The 26,143-nt window shown below is 40.2% G+C and overlaps 1 protein-coding gene across 5 annotated transcripts in view; it reads left to right on the top strand.

Annotated features, from left to right (window-relative positions):
* Positions 1-26,143, top strand: part of LOC121313126 (arf-GAP with SH3 domain, ANK repeat and PH domain-containing protein 1-like) — a 259,165-nt gene that overhangs the window by 118,322 nt on the left and 114,700 nt on the right. For all 5 annotated transcript variants that reach the window (XM_041245320.1, XM_041245316.1, XM_041245315.1 and 2 more), the window contains 3 exons: positions 4,502-4,577; positions 11,885-11,971; positions 25,717-25,817. In XM_041245320.1, coding sequence (XP_041101254.1) covers positions 4,502-4,577; positions 11,885-11,971; positions 25,717-25,817 — 264 coding nt within the window. The remainder of the gene's footprint in view (positions 1-4,501; positions 4,578-11,884; positions 11,972-25,716; positions 25,818-26,143) is intronic.

A 26,143-nucleotide genomic window follows, 5' to 3' on the forward strand; every position in this document is an offset into this window, starting at 1 on the left:
TCCTTTTTGGCCACTGTCACAATTTCACCACTCGCTGCTGGAAGGCTCAATCACCCCAAGTTCGAGCATCGCCCATACCTCTTTGCGAACGCCACATCATCGACTTTCTGGGATCCGATAAGATCTCTCTCGCACCGGACATGACACCTGGGGGAGAGATAATGCTATATTCAACAAGGTTAGTTCTACCGGGCACGTCAGAAGAAACATCATTGAATTCCTCAATTAACTTACGCAGTTCAGGTTGTTGATCAGGAAGTAAGTGTTCCCCCCATTGAAACATTCCTTGTGCTAGAGGTTACAGCTTGGGGCCTAAATCCTCATCTACTTTGTCTGGGGCTATAAATAAGGCCTCTCTTGCCTGCCAGGGCTTAAATAAATTTATGTGATAAATTTCTCTTTCATTACGGTGATCAAGCTGTCTGATTTCATAATTCACCTTTCATATAGCCTAAATTACTTCATATGGCCCCTGCCATTTAGCAAATACCTTGTCTCCTGATTGAAAGGTTTGAATTTGTGCATTTTGATTGTAGTTCTGCTGTTGCCGGTTGTCCTGGGCCAAACGACCTCCCAAATCTAGGCGATCTCCAAGTAGGAGCACATGCTGCATTACATTTTTGGACGAGCCTTTGTGCTCCTCCCACCCCTCTCTCAGCAGATCGAGGATGCAGTGAGGCTGTTGGCCATATAAGAGCTCAAAGGGGGAGAACCCTGTCAAACTCTGCGTCACCTCTCTCACTGCAAAAAATAGGTAGGGAAGAAGCGATGCCCAATGTTTTTACTCTTGATTCACAAATTGTCTCAGCATCTGCTTCAAGGTCTGATTAAAGTGTTCCACCAAACTATCCATCTGTGGATGATAAACAGATCCTGATGGGACGTACTTTTTGTATTTTATAAACTTTCATGTAACATGTTAGTCAGGAAGTTAGTTCTGTGATCATTCCAGATTTCCTTGGGAATCCCTACTCCAGCCATAATCTGCAATAATTCTTTGGCTATCGCAGCGGCACTAGTGGACCTCAATGGAATTGCCTCCAGTTATTGTGTTACGTAATCTACCACCACTAATATATGCGTATACCCGGAGTCAGAAAGTAGCAAAGGGCTGACTATGTCCATTGCGATGCGTTCAAAGGGAGTGCAAATAATCGGCTGTGGAACCAAAGGGGCGGGGCGCACTTGACCCGGCGCTACTCGTTGGCAGTCTGGGCATGTGGCTACATATTTCAACACAGCTTTCTGAAGTCCTTCCCAATAAAATCGAGTCAATATTCGCTTCCTTGTGTTGTCAGCTCCAAGGTGCCCCGCAAAAGGGATATCAGGCACCGACCTCATAACCTCCAGCCGGTAAGACAGGGGAACCAATAATTGTGTTACAGGCTGTCCTGTGGCAAGGTTTACCCTATACAATAATTGCCCCTTGCAAATGAAATGTGGAAATACTAGCACCCCAGCACCTTCAACATCCTTACCTTCAACAGACCGGACCTGTCCCCAAGTGTGCACTAGTGAGGGGTTGTTGTTTTTGCCCCGCACTATGCCTGTGCTTGAGTGCCACATGTCTGGTATATTGAGAGGGGCGGGAGTAGCATCTGACCTAGATGGCCCAGTAACCTCACCCTCTCGGTCACACTGCGTTCCTCCCCCTTTTGACTGGCGTTTGTCACCATTATAGCAGGATTCCACCAGACCCCAGCCTTGTCTCATTAATGCTCCCTCTCATTTCCTCACCCGTCTCTTTATTGGTTTTTCTTGGATGGAACGGGGGGGGGGGGGGACATTACCAATTGTTTCCCTTTCATTCTTTTCTACCACATTTACGTGTGTGGTCGGGACTGCCATTAGTTGGACTAATTCTTTATAGTTTGGCCAGTCTCGACCTAGAATTACTGGGTGTGGTAGCCTTTCCGCCACCCCAACTACTAGGTGATATTTTATCGGTCCGACCGATAAGTATACTTTGACTGTGGGGTATGTTACCGTGTCTCCATGGGTACAGGAGATAGCCACCTGACCTTGTGGCTGCCACAACACACTGCCCAAGAGAGATGTTCTAATTAAGGTCTGACCACACCCTGTGTCCACTAATGCATGGGTTTTCACATTTCCCAAAATTACGTTGACAGTACAAGGTCCCTCCCAACCATTTTTCCTTCGCATACCCGCTTCTAATGCCAGGCTGCAAGGTTAGAATTTGGTGCCGATGGTCTAGGAGGTCGTGGACCCGGTCACGGTCATGGCCCCACTGGAGCAGAGAGAGGAGGTGGCACTCAGTTGGACTGGAGCGGTGATTAGACTGGTCTGGGCAGATACTGGGGAGTACTCAAAGTCCTTAAATTCTGTTCATATTCAAGCCATCTCAGATGCAAAAATGTCTGTGCCCTGGGAGTACAAATAGCAGTTTCATTTGGTGATGGATGGATTTTGGGTAAGATAATAATAATTATAATGCATTTTATTAACAAGTTGTGTAACTTACAACTTTATCTATTTTCATTATTGCTTACTTAGATGGACAACAACATGTTTAATTGCATTGGGTTAAGCAGTAGAAAAGTTTGCTATCTGCTTTGCTTTTTTTTTTTTTTTGCTTATTCCAATCCTCTCTCAATACCAGCGACTGCTTTTTCACCAATTATATTTAGACATTTTTTCCTCCTTGTTTGAGGTCTTTTCATCTCCCTTCTTTTCCATTCTTTTAATTTTGTTCTGCTCACTTGATCTATCCATTTCTTTCTACTGTTCCCTGCTGCACCCTGACAGTTTACTGTGATCATCTGCCACATTTTTTTATTTTCTTTGTGACTAAACTTGCTGACAATTTGCCTAATAGAACAATTTTGTGTTAAACAACTATCTCAGTAATTGTATCAATGTATTCTTTTGAAACATTGGCTTTCCTTGCAAATTACGCAACGTAATTACGCAATCGATTACTGAGTTACACATTTTTCTCAACGCAGCACTTTGCTATGTTTTTTATGAAACACTCACAGCGACAACCTGTGTCTTCGCAAGCATATCGTAAGCACATTGCAATCGCAGGATAGTGAAGAAAGCCTCCAGACCTGATGGTATTACACGTATTAATGTCCTTAAACTTGTGAGCCATCTGAAGGATAGAGAATGTAAAGATGATTAGCAGAAGCCAAATATTGAGAAAAAAAAATGCTTTGTAGAAACTCATGAGAGCTGTGTGGCAAGAAATGTACAGGGATGTTAGGAGGCAGATGGCTGCCAAAGGAAACAAGTTTACTTTTCTTTTCAATACTGGTTTTTAGTACATATTCCATATATTAGCATACTATTATGGCTATCTCTTAGTAATTACATATTGACGGATATAAGACTTACAGTAATGTCTCATGCAACTTATTTCCTGTGGGAGACTTTTTTGCATCTCAAAAAATATGCATCGCAGAGCAATGGAACTCAGCAGAACCTATTTTTAGAGCAATGGACCACGAGGGGAGGCGGTACAGTTCCTGCCTTTTGTTATAATGGGAAAATTTTAGTATAAAGAAATTAAATGTAAATGGTATTTTTGGAGGAGAAATACTGGCAAAAATAAGTATGACCTTGTGAGCAGGATGGCTTTGTCGGGGTTATGTCAGACCAGAAACACAGACTCCAAAACAAGGAATGGCAGGTGAAACTGAGGCACAGGGATGCTCAGTGTTTTATTAAATAATAATAGAAAATAAAAGATTTAAACAAACAAAAAACACAAACAAAAAGGCACATTGGCCAAACAAATAAACGTAGTTTAGTATTGTGCTGTTTTTTTAGCCAGCATGTATAGCAGTTGTTTACACTTTTAATACTTTTCCACAGACTTACGTCTCTGTGCTAACACTCTCCTCCTAATGAGCTTGGAGTGCATCTTTTTATAATCTGTGGCTGGAGCCTTAATTACCTAATTTGATATAATAATTACCTTAAGGCTCCAGCCACACTCCCACAAGGGTAGTAGGGAAAGGGTTTTAACCCGATCCTCACCCACTACACAATATAAAGACTGGCTTTTTGCCGGTCTCAAACAGCAAATAAGATGGACGGTGCTTGACCATAAGCACAATATAATAACAATAACAACAACAAAATAATCAAAGGGGCAGGACACTGCCCCAGACCTACTTAGTCATTTGTTCCTATTAGGGTATGTATTATATATGTAGTTATTTGGACAGACTTGCCTTTTTTTGTAAGTTTTTATAGTGTTGTTTATAATACTGAATGTATATATAAGTTTTTATAGTGTTGTTTATAATAGTGAATGTATTATATTATACAGCTGCAGGTCTACATTTTAAAATGTAGACCTGCAGCTGTATAATATAATACATTCAGAAAGAAAAATATATAAATACCAAGTGTATTTAATCAAATACAGTGTACATAGTTTAACCACATAATCTGTTAGGTATTGATTTACAGAACGTTAGGCAGGCATACCTCTTTAAAAAATGATCAATTAACCTATTTATGTTTTTAGTTTTTTTCAGGATGGCTTGAAAACGGCAGACAAACTCAAACAATACATAGAAAAACTGGCTGCGGACCTGTACAATGTAAGTGAAACGACAGAAAACTTTACAAAAGATCTCAGTGGTTTTGTGTCTCTGAGTCTAATTAAAACATATGTTTTTTGCCCGACAAGGGAGGTTTGGAACGTGTATTAATATTTCTGCTGACTTTATATTCTTCTAAAATACATTACAGTCATTACAATATTTGTTGCAGTTTTACAAATGTTCAATTTGTATCCTAAAGATACAGTTTGCTTTCAGTAGTGGTGACTGTCTTTAAAAGCCTGATACCTGCAAAAACGACCCTGAATTGATAAGCACCCAGTTACTTATAGGTTTTATGGAGCCTGTATACTCATAACTGTGCTCTTAGATCAGAGGAGGAGGGGCTGCTGGTTATTCCTAGGGTGAATAAAAATAATGCCGGAGGAAAGGCCTTTTCTTGTAAAGCTCATAAATCAGGGAAGCTAGAATTCTTACTGTTTAAGTCAAAATTGAAAATATGTTTTCTAGAACACCTTTTCTATCTTAGTTTTTCTAAACCCACATTTTTGTATCTTTTTTAGTTGCTGTTTTCAACAAATTCTGTATTGGGTGGTTTTTAATTTAATGGTTTATTTGTTCATTTGTGTGTGTGTGTGTGTATGTGTGACACACTTTTGGGTCTCTATAGAAATGTATTTTATTGTGATTTTCTTGGTTTTGTCTTGCTTAGAGATGCGAGACACTATATAAATAACATTTGAATTGATATTCAAAGCCACACAGCCACTTTTAGTTCATAGTATTAATCAATCTAAAGATCAAAGGTTGACATCACAGAAATGTTTTAACTTTTTAGAATATTTTCATTTTAGCAGACTACTTGGGTGGGACCAGAGGAATAAATGTTATAACGATAGACCGGGGTACACTGCATTATGCAAAAAAGTAATAAAGTCTAACTATTAATTTATCATTATTTATAAAGGGTGCAAGCCTCATTTTTTGTTTAAAAAATAAATTTGCAAGCGCTGTATATGTTTGAAGATCACAACCGGGGTTACAAACAATTTGTATTTTTAAATTTCATCAGTTGATCCATAGCACAGGTAGGAAGTGTTCGTACAATTTTATAAATAATTATAAAGATAGTCGTCACTGTTGATGGCGCATGTCTATGTGTTTCAATAATGAAGAGGTACAGTAAATATTGACTCTACAGTACAGAAAAGATAACACTCGAACCGGCAAACTAATGAAATGTATAATGTATACTTTTTTTTTCTGCAAGACACATAACTTTATTAATTAGTTATCATGAGATTAGTATTTATGCTATAGTGCTTATAGTGGTAAAAGATGCAGAAGTACTTTAAGGAAATGTTGAGTTCAGGAACAGTGCTTCAGATTGATTGATGACTTTGCTGTAACAGCAACCTTACTGTGTCAAAGCACGCTGAACACTGACATTTTGACGCAGCGCCCTTTGTGTGAAAAAAAAAACAAAAAAAAACAAACATTATGCAGTAAACTCTCCCTTTGTGACCAGCTTCCTAGTATCCATTATTTATACTAGCTCCTTCCACAGCTCCCATTTTACTCAGTCCCTTTGGTGGTCGTAATAATAGGCATTCCACTTTAGTTTAGTTTTAGACTTGGTATTTAGATTTTTTTTTTTTTTTTTTTTTTTTGCATGTAGTTTTTTTGGAAATGACACAGATCATCAAATTTGTCTAAAGTTTACATATTGATGTCTTTAGATATTGGAATACTTACACAACTACAATATCTGGTAGTTCCACAAGTGTGTTCAGACAATGGTATGCTGTTAAAGTTGCCACCTTTTCCACAGACTGAACCAGGACAGCCTAGCTCTGTCAAAACTGCAGTATACTGTAATACAGTTTAACACAATACTGCCACCTCTTGGTACAAATCAATAATCATGCAGTATACACAGTATTGTGCTCTTGATATTTCTAGCAATCGAACCTGCAAGCCAGAACAATAATCTTAAACTAATCTTACCTGAGACAAGTAGCTGTGGTGATGAGTAACGCTGTAGTAAATCAATGCAATTTCTGAAGCACCGATCCTGTCTATTTTATTTCTTTTACAAATAATTTCTAAGCCTGAAAAGGCAGTCTGTGGCGGTCAGAATTATTTAACATCCATAGTGTCATAGCAACCCCCCCCCCATAATAAATATTAACATATGCTATTAATAGAAGTTAAAACTATGACACTATTGGTTGTGTGTCAGTAAAGAGACAAAATTAGTCAAAATGTACTCAAATTTAGTTTGGGTTTTTCAATGTTACTAATGGTGATGGCTAAATATACAATGTTTATACATACACAGACACGCATATATGTGGTTTAATTACAATTACATATCGTAAGTAACCCAGATTTTACAGTAAAGGTTATGTATTTAATCACACGCTGATCAATGTAATGTAAAGCATTATTAAAATGCTGGGGGCACAGTAGAATGCAGTACACTTTAACAATAGGCATTTGCTAACTCTCAGTTTTAAAACTTAGCTATGGTTCATTAACATAACACAGTGGAATGATCACAGTATCATGTAGTAATTATAGGACATCATTGCACGTGTGAAAACTTTAACAATAAAGCCGCAACTAAAACAATTTAAATTTAAAAAAGCTTCTTGAAGGATCCCAGGGTGTCAGCTTCAACAACATTACTGGGGAGCTGATTCCAGACCCTCACGATTCACTGTGTAAAAAAGTACCTCCTATTTTCTGTTCTGAATGCCCCTTTGTCTAATCTCAATTTGTGACCCCTGGTCCTTGTTTTTTTTTTCAGGTCGAAAAAGTCCCTAGGGTCGACATTGTCAATACCTTTTAGAATTTTGAATGCTTGAATTAGGTCGCCGCATAGTCTTCTTTGTTCAAAAATGAATGGATTCAATTCTTTTAGCCTGTCTGCATATGACATGCCTTTTAAACCCAGAATAACTCTGGTCGCTCTTCTTTGCACTCTTTCTAGAGCAACAATATCCTTTTCGTAGAGAAGTGACCAGAACTTTTCACAATGTATCTAAGCATCTTGTTGGCCTTTTTTATAGTTTCCCCACATTGTCTAGATGAAGACATTTCAGAGTCAACAAAAACTCCTAGGTCTTTTTCATAGATTCCTTCTTTAATTTCAGTATCTCCCATGTGATATTTATAATGCACATTTTTATTTCCTGCATGCAGTACCTTACACTTGTCTTTACTAAATGTCATTTGCCGTGTGTCTGCCCAGTTCTGAATCTTGTCTAGATCATTTTGAATGACCTTTGCTGCTGAAACAGTGTTTGCCACTGCTCCTATTTTTGTGTCTGTGAATTTAACAAGTTTGCTTACTATACCAGAATCTAAATCATTAATGTAGATTAGGAAAAGTAGAGGACCTAATACTGATCCCTGTGGTACTCCACTGGTTACCACACTCCATTCTAAGGTTTCTCCTCCAATCAGTACGTTCTGTTTTCTACAGGTTAACCACTCCCTAATCCATGTACATGTGTTTCCTTGAATCCCTACTGCGTTTAGTTTGAGAATTAATCTTTTATGCAGGATTTTGTCAAAAGCTTTCTGGAAATCTAAATAAAACATGTCATATGCTTTGCAATTATCTATTATCGGTGTTGCGTCCTCAAAAAAGTCAAGCAGGTTAGTTAGACACGATCTCCCTATGTGGTAACAGGGTCCTGGGAGACAGTCAACATGGTTTTAGGAAAGGGAGATCGTGTCTAACTAACTTGCTTGATTTTTTTGAGGATGCAACATCGATAATGGATAATTGCAAAGCACATGACATGGTTTATTTAGATTTCCAGAAAGCTTTTGACAAAGTCCCGCACAAAAGATTAATTCTCAAACTGAACGCAGTTGGGATTCAAGGAAACACATGTACATGGATTAGGGAGTGTTTAACATGTAGAAAACAGAAAGTACTGATTAGAGGAAAAACCTCAGAATGGAGTGTGGTAACCAGTGGTGTACCACAGGGATCAGTATTAGGTCCTTTGCTATTCCTAATCTACATTAATGATTTAGATTCTGATATAGTAAGCAAACTTGTTAAATTTGCAGGCGACACAAAAATAGGAGGAGTGGCAAACACTGTTGCAGCAGCAAAGGTCATTCTAAATGATCTAGACAAGATTCAGAACTGGGCAGACACATGGCAAATGACAATTAATAGAGAAAAGTGTAAGGCACTGCACGCAGGAAATAAAAATGTACATTATAAATATCATATGGGAGATACTGAAATTGGAGAAGGAATCTATGAAAAAGACCTAGGAGTTTTTGTTGACTCAGAAATGTCTTCATCTAGACAATGTGAGGAAGCTATCCAAAAAAGGCTAACAAGATGCTCGGATACATTGTGAAAAGTGTTGAATTTAAATCAAGGGAAGTAATTTTAAAACTGTACAATGCACTAGTAAGACCTCATCTTGAATATTGTGTTCAGTTCTGGTCACCTCGCTATAAAAAAGATATTGCTGCTCTGGAAAGAGTGCAAAGAAAAGCGACCAGAATTATTCTGGGCTTAAAAGGCATGTCATATGCAGACAGGCTAAAATAATTGAATCTGTTTAGTCTTTAACAAAGAAGACTACGCGGCAACCTAATTCAAGCATTCAAAATTCTAAAAGGTAGACAATGTCGACCCAAGGGACTTTTTTGACCTGAAAAAAGAAACAAGGACCAGGGGTCATAAATGGAGATTAGACAAAGGGGCATTCAGAACAGAAAATAGGAGGCACTTTTTTACACAGAGAATTGTGAGGGTCTGGAATCAACTCCCCAGTAATGTTGTTGAAGCTGACACCCTGGGATCCTTCAAGAAGCTGCTTGATGAGATTCTGGGATCAATAAGCTACTAACAACCAAATGAGCAAGATGGGCCGAATGGCTTCCTCTCGTTTGTAAACTTTCTTATGGTCTTATGTTCTTATGTTCTTATGTTCCCTTTCCTAAAACCATGTTGACTGTCTCCCAGGATACTGTTACCATATAGGTAATTTTCCATTTTGAATCTTATTATAGTTTCCATAAGTTTGCATATAATAGAAGTCAGGCTTATTGGTCTGTAGTTACCTGGTTCAGTTTTGTTTCCCTTTTTGTGGATCAGTATTATGTTTGCAATTTTCCAGTCTGTCGGTACAACCGCTGCGTCAAGAGACTATTGCATGATCTTGGTTAGCGGTTTGTAAATAACTTCTTTCATTTCTTTGAGTACTACTGGGAGGATCTCATCCGGCCCAGGGGATTTGTTTATTTTAAGAGCTCCTATTCCCTTTAACACTTCTGCCTCAGTTATGCTAAAGTTATTAAAAACTGGATAGGAACTGGTTGACGTGTGGGTCATGTTGTCCGTATCCTCCTTTGTAAAAACTTGTGAAAAGTAATCATTTAATATATTTGCTATTTTTTTTCTTCATCTATGATTTTGCCATTTGTATCTCTTAAACATTTAACCTCCTCTTTGAATGTTCTCTTGCTGTTGTAATATTGGAAAAACATTTTGGAATTGGTTTTATCCCCCTTAGCAATGTTCATTTCTATTTCTCTCTTGGCCTTTCTAACTTCCTTTTTGACTTGCGTTTGCAGTTCCATTACTCTTTCTGTTTACTTTGTTTTTGGTCCCTTTTTAACGCTCTGTAAAGTGCCTTTTTTCACTGAATATTTTTTTAAATTGATCTATTAAATCATTTTGGCAATTTAATTTTACATTTAGGTTTGTCTGCTTTAGGAATGTAATTGTTTTGCGCCTGTAGTACTACATTTTTGAAGAACAGCCATCCTTTTTCTGTGGATGTTTTCTCTATTTTACCAATCTACTTCTGTTAGTTTCTGTTTCATACCTTCATAGTTTGCTTTTCTAAAATTGTAAACCTTAGCTTTAATCATTACTTTTGGGGTTTTAAAAAGCACTTCAAATGAGACCATGTTGTGGTTGGAGTTTGCCCATGGTTCTCTGACCTCTGTTTTAGTTATTCTGTCTTCGTTATTTGAAAAGACTAAATCAAGTCATGCCTCCCCTCTAGTCGGTGCCTTGACAAATTGTGTTAGGAAGCAGTCATTTGTCATTTCCACCATTTCAATTTCGTCCGTTGTGCTACCCACCGGGTTTTCCCATTTTATATGTGTGAAGTTGAAATCCCCCATTAGTATGGCTTCTCCTTTGCTACACACATTTCTAATGTCATTGTATAACAGATTATTTTGCTTGGCATCTGAATCTGGTGGTCTACAGCATGCTCCTATTATTACGCCCTTTGAATTTTTGTCTGTTATTCTGACCCATATTGATTCGGCTTTATTTTCTTTGTCCAGGTTTAACACCTGATCTTCAAGACTGTTTCTTATGTACAGCACTACCCCTCCACCTCTTCTGTCCTGCCTGTCTTTCCTATACAGTGTATACCCACACATATTATATTTTTCCCCATCACTTTCAGACAATCAAGTTTCTGTAACACCTATCACATCATCGTTACTTGTTAGTGCAGTAGCTTCAAGTTCTAAAATTTGGTTTCTGATACTTCTAGCATTTAGAAAATACATTTAGTGGTTGTCTTACCTGAGTTGTTGTCCTTGTTTTGATGCGGTCTCCCTTCTGTTTTTTTGTTGATTTCTCCCCCCTTCCTTTCTAGTTTAAATGCTTCTGAACCTGCTTGAGGATCTTTTCTCCAAGTAGATTGGTTCCCTTTTTATTTAAGTGCATTCTGTCCCATCTATACAGATAGTCCTTGCTGTAGAATGTGCTCCAATGATCAAGATAGGTGAAGCCTTCCCGTGTGCACAAAGTCTTCAGCCATGTGTTTAGATGAATTATTTCCAGCTGTCCATATGGTCCTTTGCAAGATGCCGGTAGTATCCCAGAAAATACCACAGTTTTGGTTTTCTCTTTTAATTTCCTTCCTAGCTCTCTGAATTTGTTTTTCAGGGATTTTGGTCTGTCTGTTCCAATGTTGTTTGTACCGATGTGTACGACTACTACCGGGTCGTCTCCTGTTTGTTCTAGGAGCCTGTCCACGTTCTCAGTGATGTGTGTGACAGAGGCTCCTGGAAGGCAGCAGACTGTTGTAGTAAGGGGGTCCAAACTGCGAATTGAACTTGCTGTGTTTCTCAATATGGAGTCCCCAATAATCATGACCTCCCTTCTTTTTGCTGTCTGGTCACCACTGTTAATAGGGTCCTGGATTTTGTTCCTTTCGTTCTCTTGATGTTGGTTTTGCTCATCAAAATTTTGAAGTGGCTCAAATTTGTTGGATGTTTTGATTTCTGGATGTTTTGATTTGATTTTGATTTGATTTAAATGTAGTTCTTCTCTTCAGATAAAACAAACACAAGATGAAGAAAAGAAGCAGCTGACAGCGCTCAGAGACTTGATTAAATCGTCACTGCAGCTTGACCAGAAAGAGGTAGGAACACTGAAAATTTTTTTTTTTTTTCAAAAATAATGTGATAATGTAAATAGTTAACAATCCAATTGTATCAAAGGCAACTTAAATGGGAAGTGATGTAAGCCACAATATACCCATTCCTACTAATAAATAACCCTTACCATGATGAATATTTTAAGCCATTTAAAGTAGCAAGAGTATACTTTGATGTCGATTTAAAGTTGTTTTTAAATTTGTGGCACTATATAGAAAAATATTTTATTTTTGTTTATTTTAAAATGTGTTTGTTTATTTTACCTTTACTGTACATGCCCTTTCCTATTGGTTACATTTTTCTTAGTTATTTTTGCATGCCTATTATTACTGGATGTTCAAAGAGCAATCTGAACAGAGATATTCCTGGTTAATAATATATAATCAGTAATGTGCAGTGTGGCAGTGTATCCCTTTCTTAGGTATGTAGTGTAATGCGACTTTCATTTTAATCTTTTTTACAAGGTGTATAAGAAAATGGTTGTATTCAGACATGTAAAATAGTAAGAACAGTAAGTGGAGTATTGCTATTCCTTCATGCCATTTGAGTTGCCAGTGATGTACCATGCTGGTAGCCAGTGTTAAACAAGGCCTTGCTGGCAGCCAGTGTTGTACCACACTGACTGCTCAGTGTAATACCACAGGGTATCTTCATCTAAATGTTAAAATGGCAAAAATATTCTTTTAAAGCTTTCATTTTATTTAGTTGGGATACATCTCCTCAAGATATATAGCCTGTTGTATAATAGACTACAACCTTGCAGTTATTAAACACACAATAACTTTTACTAACCAAGCAGACAAGCAGACCATTGCTGAAAACAGTTTACAGGGCCACGCATCAATGGTTGGGTTTTCATGCAGTTTAGAAACTCCTAAGTTCTTTCTCCACCGTCATGACCTGTGATGCAGCAGCATGCACATACACACATTCCTCACCCTATAGGAAGTGCTCATCTAAAACATTGTGCAACTTTAAAGGTAAATTGCCTTCTCACGTTAAAAAGTTGTACAATTGACTAAAAATATATATAGCGAATGAATGAATGAATGAATGAATGAACAATCCGTTTCCAGTCATATTGTGATATTTTGTAATGTGATACTTTGTAACAACTGTAAGTTGCACTGGATAAGGCAGGGTTCGACATTAACCATGGCCTGGCGGCCCGGGGCCGGTAGAGATTGCAGTTTGGCTGGTAGTTATGAAGCACCACAGGCCCGACTGGACCGATTACATTTAACTAGTATAATATATATAGTGCACATGGCTTCCATTTCATGAATCCAAAAAAATGGGCCAGTGTGCCAAAAAGTCGAAAATTAATTACAAACCATTTTTTTAAAAACAACTACAAACTAATCCTAACTTTCCCACCACGTCATATTTGTTGTACAGTCAGAATCTGAGACTGTGTACCGCAGTGCTGTGCTGGTGGTACTCATTCCCATGACATGTAAAAAGTCTTTTACAAGTCGTTTTTCTACAACTAAGCAACCAATAAGCCAAAAGGAAAGCATTGAAATCAACAAATCATAAAGAAAGTAATTATGAAGACAAAAAAGAAAAATGAAGACAGATGTTTAGAGTGGAGGTTGCATCTGGTTTCATTATGACAGTGAAAACAAAGTAACGTTCTGCCTTGTTTGGCATCCGTTTCCCAGACTTGCAATTAAAACAGCAGCTTTATTTGTTGTGAATTCAACATTTCATTTACATCATATCCAGTCTCACAGTAAGTATGTCCTGATGGATACCCAGATACATGATCAAATTGTCTAACTTTTTGATTTGGGATCCAGTGTGTTCAGGTCAAAAACGCCATTCACAATCTTTCCAGTATCACTCAGCAAGATTGGCGCTGACTTGGGGGAGGCTACACAAGCGCCAATGCTCTGAGTAGGATTGTTATTATTTTATATTATGAACATTGTTTAATAGTGTTTATTATTAGGACTAGGGATGAGAATTTCAAATAGTTTCCGATTTGAATACACAGGGTGCAAAATTTTTGTGTATTCGATTACCCGAACTGTGGTCTTTTATGCTACCAAGAGTAAAATGCAAATGCATGTGCACAAGCAGACAACATAACAGCGTAAGCTGGTAAAGTTTAGCCGGGTTCACAAAGTGTACAAACAATGTTGTTCAATACCCTGTTTCCTTAGGCAAACGTTTTTTAAATACAGAACTCAATGAGCTGCAAAGTCACACGCATAAGCAACAGTACCATAATATTGTGCAAACCACCAAATACTAATTTTTGCTGTAGTGTATTCAGAATAAAATAAAACCTATCATATAGCAACCTAAATATTCTATGTCTGTTTAATTCTAACAAATAATATTTATAAAATAATCTTAATAATGTAAATATTTTAACCTGGCCAAAACAATAGAAAATGCATTCCAATGTAGTTTAACATTACTAATTACAACTAGCCATCAGGTACTGACATCAGATGAATCGAAGTCAAGTTACTTTGTTTATTCAATAACCTGTAAATAATTCAAAACAAGGATACCTGGTTGTACTTTTAATGGTCAGTACAAATGTTGACGTTACTCCATCCATTCACAGAAAGTCAACAGTAGATGTGTTACATTGAACTACAGTCCAGAGTTAAAGAATTCCTTTCCAACTCCAAGTATCTTGCCTTTTCTTATGAGTCACTGCATTGTTCTTCTTAACATTTAGTATGTCTTTATATTCATCAATTTAATTTCTAATTTCGATGTTACCCAAATTTGAATTATTTCTTTTAGCAGTTGTTATATACATTATTTTATTTCAGTTCACACATTCAAAGTTCGCAGGTGACACTACACTGACCACTCCCTAATTATGATTGTTATAAATTCAGTTTTAATGTTGTTGGGACCATATGGTAACAGCTTGGTTGCGGATTTGCTTGTGAAAAAATGAGTATCATTTTTACACATACATTTTAAATTCTTGAATACAGTATTTTCATTTTCTGACAAGTACACAAATGTGTGCATTTTAAATGGCTGAAGTGACATATATTGAAAGGCTTGGAGACATGCCTGTGTTTGGTTACCATACACAGTTAGAAACATACTAAAAACCATCATGAAAAAAATATATAGATATATTGGGCCAGATAAAAACACTAGCTCAGTGGCCCAAAAAATCTAGACATAGCAGGTAACCTGCTAAGAAATACATTTGATATATATAACCTCGTTAACTCGACTTGTATATAACTCAACACCTTCGCTTAATTCAACAGACACTCTTGGTTCCGGATTTTCTCCATATAAAATATATGCATCCTGCCTCTCTTTTAATTCAACACCACCCTTTACTTGTAACCCAACACGCTCAGCTCTTGATACTTCGGTGCCTCTGCGCACATAGTGCCTCAGTACTCTCGGCTGCTGCCACCTACACGGCACACTTGGTAATAACAATAATATTAGAATGTTACATCTCACCCGCCTGCTGTGGCGACTCGCTATAAAAAAGATATTGCTGCTCTAGAAAGAGTGCAAAGAAGAGCGACCAGAATTATTCCGGGCTTAAAAGGCATGTCATATGCAGACAGGCTAAAAGAATTGAATCTGTTCAGTCTTGAACAAAGAAGACTACGTGGCGACCTAATTCAAGCATTCAAAATTCTAAAAGGTATTGACAGTGTCGACGCAAGGGACTTTTTCAGCCTGAAAAAAGAAACAAGGACCAGGGGTCACAAATGGAGTTTAGAAAAAGGGGCATTCAGAACAGAAAATAGGAGACACTTTTTTACACAGAGAATTGTGAGGGTCTGGAATCAACTCCCCAGTAATGTTGTTGAAGCTGACACCCTGGGATCCTTCAAGAAGCTGCTTGATGAGATTTTGGGATCAATAAGCTACTAACAACCAAACGAGCAAGATGGGCCGAATGGCCTCCTCTCGTTTGTAAACTTTCTTATGTTCTTATGTTCTTATGACTCTTGTTCTCCCATAGCTCAATTGCTGTGTGTGTGAGCCTTTATTTTCATTCCTATTACTGCCTTTGCAGTTCAAAAAAAAAAAAAAAAAAAAGCAGTGTATTTTTTTCTTTTTTGGTGCAGTAGTACTGTATTCTACTTTACTTAGTGTCCTTGGTGCTTCTGCACCCTTGGTGCCTGAGTGCTACAATACACATGTCTACACCTTCAAGTTTTTAAACAACGCCCTTAGGCCCATACAGACATTTAAGCATGGCTAAATTTCACATTTGCCCAGTTAACATGACTTAGCCATGCTCGGCGTTGGGAGCCCCTGTCCAGGCAGCAGGCTCAAGCCCTTGTTCTGGCCCTGCTCAGCTGATAACACTGGCCCCCAGAGCTGACCCCGTCTGCAGTGGTGGTCACGCCGGATGTTACAGAACTGGATGTTAGCATTGCTGAGGGGGACCACGATGCGATTTTGATTGCTGCCTCATGGGAAGGTGGCTTCTTCCTTCAAGCAGCTCCTACCTCCCCTGAACATTCCTTTGGACCAACGGTAGAGGAATTGCTGCAGTGCTCTCACCGAGAATGCAAGGCTTCTCAGCAGGTAGCCTCAATGCTCCCCTCCTGTACCCTGGTATGATGACTCAGAATGTTCCGATCCCCACTGCCCCGTATGATGACCTGAGGCACCGCCTTCAGACTTCCGCGGCAGCTAACAACCAGGCCTACAAACAACGAGGGGAGGGAGCTGGACGTGTGATTCCAACACAGCAGGGATCTCAGGGGTAGTCCAAACACCAACCCAGGCAGTGCCCACTTGGGTGCTTGCCATTGTACACAACGATTAATGACACTGACACATTCTCCAGTCTGTCCCGCCGTGCGACTGGTTTACAACAGTGGACCAAAAGGAAGCGTATTACCACAACCCTACTCGTCCAGTGTACAGGAAGTATCTCCATTTAGCCTTTCAGGGGAGCGTCTTTGAGTTTTGCATGCTGCCATTCGGCCTCTCCTTAGCCCCCTGCACATTTTCAAAGTGCATGGATGCTATCCTAGCTCCCTTGTGACTACAAGGGATTGAGGTGTTGAACTACCTGGACGACTGGTTGATCTGTTCACAGGAAGGAGCAGTGGCCCACACAGCGGTTGTGAAGAAACATCTGTTGAGTCTGGGCCAATTGATGCCAACAGCCAATTAATACCGGTGTAAGTACAGTCTACTTGGGTCTCGGACAGCAGTGTAAGTTGCCATTCGCAACTGTCTGTCTCTGTTCAACAAGGGTTCACAGTGTAATTGGTATTGTGTTAAACTATTGGGTCTGACGACCGCAGCTTCATCAGCCACCCACCTAGGGTTACTCCATATGTGCCTGATCCAAGTGTGGCTCAGTGCCTGTCGGCAGCACCCCAAGCACGATACGTACCATTGGCTGACCATGTCTCGCCTATGCTTGGAAGCTCTATGCTGGTGGAGGTAAGTCTCTCACCTGAGCGAAGGCGTAAGGATGGGAGTGATACACAACTGTTAATTGGTGATGACAGAGGCAGGCAGAGGCAGGCAGAGGAGTCAGCCGACCGGAGGACATCCCTGCACATAAATATGCTGGAGCGCTGAGCAGTGCACTAGCCATCCGAATGGCCCAAAGCTCTTTTGTATGCTTTCCCGCCAATACCGCTGCTCCCTGTCTTCCTCAAGAGGGTCAGGAGAGAAAAAGCAACAGTTCTCCTTTTGGCCCCCAGGTGGCCCATGAGAATCTGGTTTTTGAACCTGCGCCTCCTCCGCCCGAAGTCTCCGAAGTCAGGCGCAAAAGTAAACGTAGAGGTATTTTCAAAAGTGGTCTATGACCAGAGGTCACAACCCCATCTACTGCCCCATAGCAGTTCATTTACAGTTCCTGCAAGATTTGCTATAAGCAGACAGGTCATCTATGCTGAAAGTGTACCTGGCAGCTATAGCTGTGTGCCATAGACGCCGTATCCCAGAGCGCCCACTTTCTGGCAGCCTGTTTTCTAAGGGTGCTCGGTGGCTGCATCCCCCTAGAAAGGACTTCCTCTCCGAGTGGAGTCTGGACATGTTATTTGGAGGTTCTCACTAAGCCCCTGTTTGAGCCTATACATTCCATAGAGCTGAAGTATCTTTCTCTGAAGATAACCTTTTTATTATCCATCACCTCCGCTAAGCAGATCAGTGAGCTGCAAGCTCTGTCTGTGCACAATCCATGTATGCGTGTTTGAGATAATGGAAACAGGATATCATTGTGCATGAACCCTGCATTCCTACCTTTCCACTGGAACCAATCAGTGGAACTAGAGTCCTTCCATCCCCCTCCCTTTGATTCAGAGGATGATAGGAAACTGAATTCCCTCTGCCCAGTGAGGGCATTGATAGGTTATATGGATAGGATGAAAGCGCTGCGTCTGACTGACCAGCTGTTCGCTTTGCTGTGTTAAAAGGACCCTGGGTCAAGCCCTCTCAAAGCAGCGACCACTGAATTGTGGACACAGTATCGACTGCATACAATAATACCGGCCTACCCCCACCTGGGAGGGTGGCCCACACTCTACCAGAGGTGTGACTGTGTCATGGGTTCTCTTTCAAGGTGCCTCATTGACTGACATTTATACTGTGGCTAGCTGGGCTACGCCGCATATGTTCACTAGGTTCTACCAACTTAATGTGGTAGATTCCTCTAAGCCTTCATTAGGCACAACGGTCCTTGAGGTTATTCCTGCACACCACCAACACTAGTTGGTGGTAGCAAGGCATCCTTCATATGCTGTCCGCACACTCCCTCGTGATGGTTCTGATATACTTTCCCAAAAGGGAAAGTTAGGTTTCTTAACGTAACCCTGGTTCCCTGATAAAGATGACGACCACCAAACCTTGCAAAGTCTCATCACTCCTATTCACGGGTTCAATGCAAAAGAGGAAGTGAGCTCCGTGGAGCGACACCTTATTCCTTCGACAGGCGGGACCGAGGACATCACTCCATGGATGGGGCATATCGGCAGCGCTGACATAAAATGCTCAGCGAATGACTACCTAAGGCAGACATATCCCAAAAGTATTGGTTGGTGGTTGTCTTCTCTTTCAGGGAACCTAAGTATGTAAGAACATAAGAAAGTTTACAAACGAGAGGAGGCCATTCAGCCCATCTTGCTCATTTGGTTGTTAGTAGTTTATTGATCCCAGAATCTCATCAAGCAGCTTCTTGAAGGATCCCAGGGTGTCAGCTTCAACAACATTACTGGGGAGTTGATTCCAGACCCTCACAATTCTCTGTGTAAAAAAGTGCCTCCTATTTTCTGTTCTGAATGCCCCTTTGTCTAATCTCCATTTGTGACTCCTGGTCCTTGTTTCTTTTTTCAGGTCGAAAAAGTCCCTTGGGTCGACATTGTCAATATTTTTTAGAATTTTGAACGCTTGAATTAGGTTGCCGCGTAGTCTCTTTGTTCAAGACTGAATTCAGATTCAATTCCCTTATTCTGCATATGACATGCCTTTTAAGCCCGGAATAATTCTGTTCGCTCTTCTTTGCACTCTTTCTAGAGCAGCAATATCTTTTTTATAGCGAGGTGACCAGAACTGCACACAATATTCAAGATGAGGTCTTACTAGTGCATTGTACAGTTTTAACATTACTTCCCTTGATTTAAATTCAACACTTTTCACAATGTATCCGAGCATCTTGTTGGCCTTTTGTATAGCTTCCCCACATTGTCTAGAGGAAGACATTTCTGAGTCAACAAAAACTCCTGGGTCTTTTTCATAGATTCCTTCTCCAATTTCAGTATCTCCCGTATGATATTTACAATGCACATATTTCCTGCGTGCAGTACCTTACACTTTTCTCTATTAAATGTCATTTGCCATGTGTCTGCCCAGTTCTGAATCTTGTCTAGATCATTTTGAATGACCTTTGCTTCTGCAACAGTGTTTGCCACTCCTCCTATTTTTGTGTCGTCTGCAAATTTAACAAGTTTGCTTACTATACCAGAATCTAAATCATTAATCTAGATTAGGAATAGCAGAGGACCTAATACTGATCCCTGTGGTACTCCACTGGTTACCACACTCCATTCTGAGGTTTCTCCTCTAATCAGTACTTTCTGTTTTCTACATGTTAACCACTCCCTAATCCATGTACATGTGTTTCCTTGAATCCCTACTGCGTTCAGTTTGAGAGTTAATCTTTTATGCAGGATTTTGTCAAAAGCTTTCTGGAAATCTAAATAAAACATGTCATATGCTTTGCAATTATCCATTATCGATGTTGCATCCTCAAAAATATCAAGCAGGTTAGTTAGACACGATTTCCCTTTCCTAAAGCCATGTTGACTGTCTCCCAGGACCCTGTTACCATATAGGTAATTTTCCATTTTGGATCTTATTATAGTTTCCATAAGTTTGCATATAATAGAAGTCAGGCTCACTGGTCTGTAGTTACCTGGTTCAGTTTTGTTTCTCTTTTTGTGGATCGGTATTACGTTTGCAATTTTCCAGTCTGTCGGTACAAGTAACCTGACGTTCTCGTTTAATTGCCATTAAACCTCAGGTTATTCGGGATAACAAGTTTGGTTCTCCCTTCTAATATACCTTCTAATACAGCTCCTGAGTGGCCAGCCATGGGAGCTGCCGATGCGCCACAACCTGCTCAGACAGGGGCCGGGTACCCGGTGGCACCCCAACCCATCGAGCTTGCAGCTCTGAGTCTGGCCACTGAGCGGCTGCATTTGAGCCAGGTGGCGTTATCAAACAGGGTGATCGACACCCTACAAAACGCCAGGGCAGCCTCTACTCGTTCTTGGTATAGTTACAAGTGGGGCATGTTTCAGGCATGGTGTTTGGCTCGTTTTTTCGAACCCACAACATGCCCTATGGCAGTTATACTGCAATTTTTACAGGACGTTTTTGATAAGGGGAACTCCCCCTCTAAATGTCTATTTGGCAGCTATTTCAGTGTGTCATGTAATAATTTGCAGGGAAAAGACAAGGCGAGCAGCAGAGTTTTGGATAAGTTGGAGCATGTGAGTAGCAGAGGCAGGGAGTCTGGCCAGGAGGGAGTTGCAGTAGTCAAGGTGGCACATTACCAGGGCCTGAGCTGTGTGGAGTAGTCAGCGAGGAAACAAAGGATTCTGCTTGTGTTGCTGAAGAAGAAGCGACAGGTGCGTGGCAGAGTAGCGATATGGTGAAAGTAAGAGAGGGAGAGGTCGAGGGTGACACCAAGGTTATTGGTGGATGAGGAGGGAGAGTGGGTGGTAGATTCGAGAGGAAAAGAGATAGAGGTCAGCGGTGGGGGAGGAAGAGGGGGGAGAAAAGGTCTGATTTGGAGAGGTTGAGTAAGATGATGCGAGGAGAAGATGACCAAGAGGCAGGTAGAGATACAGGATGAAATGTCGAAATCAGAGGGGGGAAAGGGGAGAAAGATCTGGGCATATTCAGCATAGAAATGATATGAGAAGCCATGAGAGGGGATGAGGGGGGACCCAGGGAATGGTTGTAGAGTGAAAACAGGAGGGGTCCCAGGACTGAGACCTGTTTTTGGTACCGCGGTTGGTACCAGTGACCTGGTTAGTGCCAAAGTCGGTATCAGAGCAGGTACCAGTGACCTGGTTAGTACCAGAGCCAGTACCAGTAGGTACCAGAGCATGTACCAGTGACTTGGTCAGAACCAGAGTCGGTACCATTGACCTGATCATTACCAAAGTAAGTACTAGTTAACTTTATTAGTACAAAGGTCAGTACCAGTCATCTGGTTCATACCAGAATTAATAGCAGTAACCTGGTTCAGTGTGGTTCGGCACCAAGATGATTACTAGTGCTCCATTCTTGTGCACTAAAGAACAGTTTTCATCACCAGTTAGCATTGCTGTCTGTTTCTTGTGTGCATACATTGCACGGCTGAACTGTTTTTTCAACCTTACACCATGCTTGGGTTTCACCTTTGTGCTATTTGCAAGTGAAACAATCCGGCAGATGATAAGCATGACAAGTGCATCCACTGTCTAGGAAGCAAGCAGACACAGGGAGCAGATAAATACTACAGTTTTTGTGTGTCTTGTGCTTATTTTTCTAAGACGACACTAGAAAGTAGGCTAGCCCGCTGTTCTAGAGACTGCTCTGCATCACTGACATCCCCTGCAGTGCAGTCAAGAGAGTCTCCACTCACTGTTACACCGGGAGCTAGGAAGCAACTCTCTATGGGTAGGAGCAGGACTAAGAGCCTGTGCTTCTCTCGATCCTCCCCTTCATCCTCCTCCAAGGATGAAGGACAGAAGCTGGCGTTCTGGCAATACAGACCAGGTTGCGGGCCAAATGGAAAAACTTTGAAGCTATAAACCTTGTGACGGAGCTGCTGCAAGGACCCCCTATGGTTCTGGCATCATTGACTGACCCAGAACCACCTCAGGAGGACACCTTGTCCCTTGCTGCATGTGAGGACTTGGACACCCAAGAATGAATCTTCCCAGCTGAGGATGAGGAATCTAATATCTTGGTAAGCCTGTTCCTGTCTGAGGAGCTTGCGGCCCTTATCAGATGTGCTACTACGTGTTGCATGTAAGTTGAGCATAAACGATCAGTTTTTCATAGGGTTCCCACTGCTATACGCCTGAGTACCCCCCCCCCCCCTTCCATTTTCTCCTGGATTTTTTGCACTAGGTTTAATCATGCTGGGCATGCCCAGCAACTGTCCCTGCTGTCTCAAGATTTTTGGACGACACAGATAACTGGGCATTGGCCAGTTTCCGTTTGTTGAGGCTTCCATCGCCTCTGTGCTGCCCAATCCGGCCATGCTGCAAAGGGACATCTCATGTCCCAACAAACAATGCAGTATCGCAGAAGTGATGCTGAAGAAGGCCTATGCTGCCTCAACATTTTGCACGTGCCTGGGAAGCTACAATAGCATACTGATGGCCTACTAGTCCAGGGTGTTGCAGGCTCTGTCCACTGACCGCAGTCCCTCGTTCCACTAGTTGGATGAGTTGAGCTTGGTCAATAACCACCTACTCCATTAGTCTAAGTACAATGGGCAGGCACTGGGCAGGAGCATGGCCATGTTGGTGGTGGTAAGAAGACAGCCCTGGCTTTCTCAGGCCCAAGTGCTTGACAAGGACAAGGCATAATTTCTTGTTGCACACGTAACACCGGGTCATAGATTTGCACTGTCAGTGGATGGGATGCTAAAGCACTCTCACCAAGCACAGGAAACTTCCATGGAGTAGGCGTGCCACCTATTAAGCACAAGCTCCCACTCCATAAGCAAACAAAGCAATGGTGAAACAAGCACCCTCAGCCCTAGAAGCAGGCACAGCCTTATACAGCTCCTGCTAGAGTTAATTCGCAAAACCGCTTTCAGGATGCACAGCTCGGAGGCACTGCAATGACCGGCACCCTGCTTCCAAGCAGCAGTCGCATGCACAAGCCCTTGCGAGCCAGAAGCCCTAGGGTTTTGCTGCCACAGGTCCGGGGCCCATTCTTTCAGGCTCACCTGGTTTATTACTATCTAAATCTTGAATGAATATCCGAACATGAAAATTCTATGTTTGTCCCAGCACTAAAAAAAAATTGCAAAACATAAATAGATACAGATCTTTTTTTTTTATTTACCACTCACCAAAAGATAAAGACAAAGGATATTAGTGACTGCTACTGCTGCTTCTTGATAGCAGGGACCTTTGCTTCAACCAGTACGTCAACATCTGGAGAAAATGACTGGGCTGAGGATATCTTTACAATCGAGTAAAATTGAGAATTGCATTTTGATTTGTTGATATTCATGTTGGAGAAAGTTTGCCGCTTCTCAGGATACAGTATTTCAGCAGCTTTGAACAGCATTTATTCAAAAGCTCTCCATCAGAACATGGTTTTGAAGAAACAGCTATTTTGTGAACAATCACATATCTTGCCTTAACAGCAGCATCACTTATGCAACATGCATTAGTAAAGATCAATTGCTGCTTTTTCAATGACTGCCAATTCAGAGTATTTATCTTCATGTAAACTTTCCTGTATATTTATCATATTTCTTGCCATGATTTGCTTCATAGTGTCATTTCATGTTGTGTTATTTCACAACAGACACATGTTTGCTTACAAATTTAGCACATTGACTTTCTACTCATGTCCACAAATTTCTCTTGAAACACCCGGCATTCTTGATCCACCTTTCTCTTCACGGATAAAGACATGATGACACATATCACTACAAAACTTACAAATCAGAACTGAAACTCTTTTTCTGGTATCACTGGTGTCGTAACTCAAATCAACTGACGCACTGCCGTCTCACCCACGTGATCGGCGATTGACAGCAATCACAGCAACATGACAATTTGTGTTGGATGCATGTTTGCACACGTGTCCTAAGAGGTTACGGTGAGTAAAATAATCAATGTGTGTTATTTAAGGGAATGTAAATATGCGGTGTATGATCATTTTAGTTAAATACAATAATTTTGAGGCTTTGGGTTCATCTTTGTATTTTTTATACTGTCACTCGGCTCACGGCAAGCACCAGGGTATCAGATCAGGGCCGCCAAAGGAAACGAGTTTGACACACGTGTTACAAAATGGCATGATTTTTATATAACCTAGAACTTGCGATTTCATTCTTGTGTGATCTTTCTTATTGTTATTGTTTTGTTTTACAATAAAATATTTCACAGATATGTAAAATTGAGGTTCTGCAGCAATACCCAGAACAGGTAGTCAAGGGACTTCTTTAACACATTGGGGTGCAAGATTTTATCTGATATGCCTGCAAGAAAATTGAAATGGGAAGTTACACTAGGCAATATTTTGGCTAGGCAGGAGAAAACTCATTAAAACACTACCATTGTAAGTATTGCTTTGGAACCTTGGCTTAAATGAAAGTACTATATTTAAAAATTAAACTATAAAATAAAGACTGCCCAAGAAAGTAAAAGTAAATGTGTTACTGAAAACAAATTAATGAATTATGTGGTAGATTTTTACCTATATCAACTCATGAGCATGAAGCAGTGACTTTCACTCACTAGCAATCGTGTATATTGTATTTACACAGTTATTTCATTAGAAAGTTCAACACAAGAGCTGCATACAAAAAATAGATAATTCCAGGTTAATGTGACGTGTTTGCTTAACCCTTAAACCTGGAATTGTATCTTTGAATTGTATCTTTTGCATTGTGTCTTTTTATATTGTGTCTTTCAATTGTATCTTTTTATATTGTATCTTTGAATTACATATGTTTTGTATGCAGCTCGTGTTTTGAACTTTCTAATTCAATACATTTGTGTAAATCAAATATGAAAGCATGATTGCTAGTGTTTGGTAAGTGCTTGTCAATATCTTGTAACTTTAGCACCCCACCAAATCTTTGTATACAGTTTTTACAGTGTGCGCCATTTCTGAACTATTGAAATTCTACCTAAACAGGGACATACTCTATCTTTTACTTTCTGCTTCTTTCTTCTATTGCCTTTCCTGATTGAAGTCTAGGAGAGTAAGTTCTAGCTTTTGTTACCATTTCCATGTTTGTGTGATGTATTTATAGTTAATTATAATTGTTTTACTTTGTATATATCTTTATGGTTAAGGTGAACAGTTAATATATGAAATATTTAATTGTGATTATTACATGTTTCTTGAAATTAATTGTATAACCCCTTTCATATGTAGCAAAACTGTGCGCGTGTGTGCATGTGCTGTTTGAACAAAGTCATTGTTTGATAGTTCATATGTAAATCTTCTGAACTGCAGCAAATAAATTGTTATCATATGTTCTTTTTTTTTTTACCAGGACTCTCAAAGCAAGCAGGGGGGATACAGTATGCACCAGCTTCAGGGCAATAAGGAGTTTGGCAGTGAAAAGAAGGGATATCTCTCAAAGAAAAGTGACGGGTATGTGGCAAACATTATACATTACTCTAACCTTCACCAGAGCAGTTCTATGAGGAATCAGTGGACACAGAAAAACTTAGTTGTTGATTGTTGGAGTTAATATTAGGTAAGTAATATTAAGTCACAAATGAAGCATAAAGGCACAACAAAGAATTGGTTGACATAAGAACATAAGAACATAAGAAAGTTTACAAACGAGAGGAGGCCATTCGGCGCATCTTGCTCGTTTGGTTGTTAGTAGCTTATTGATCCCAAAATCTCATCAAGCAGCTTCTTGAAGGATCCCAGGGTGTCAGCTTCAACAACATTACTGGGGAGTTGATTCC

This window comes from Polyodon spathula, chromosome 3 (assembly GCF_017654505.1).
Source record: "Polyodon spathula isolate WHYD16114869_AA chromosome 3, ASM1765450v1, whole genome shotgun sequence".
NCBI lineage: Eukaryota > Metazoa > Chordata > Actinopteri > Acipenseriformes > Polyodontidae > Polyodon > Polyodon spathula.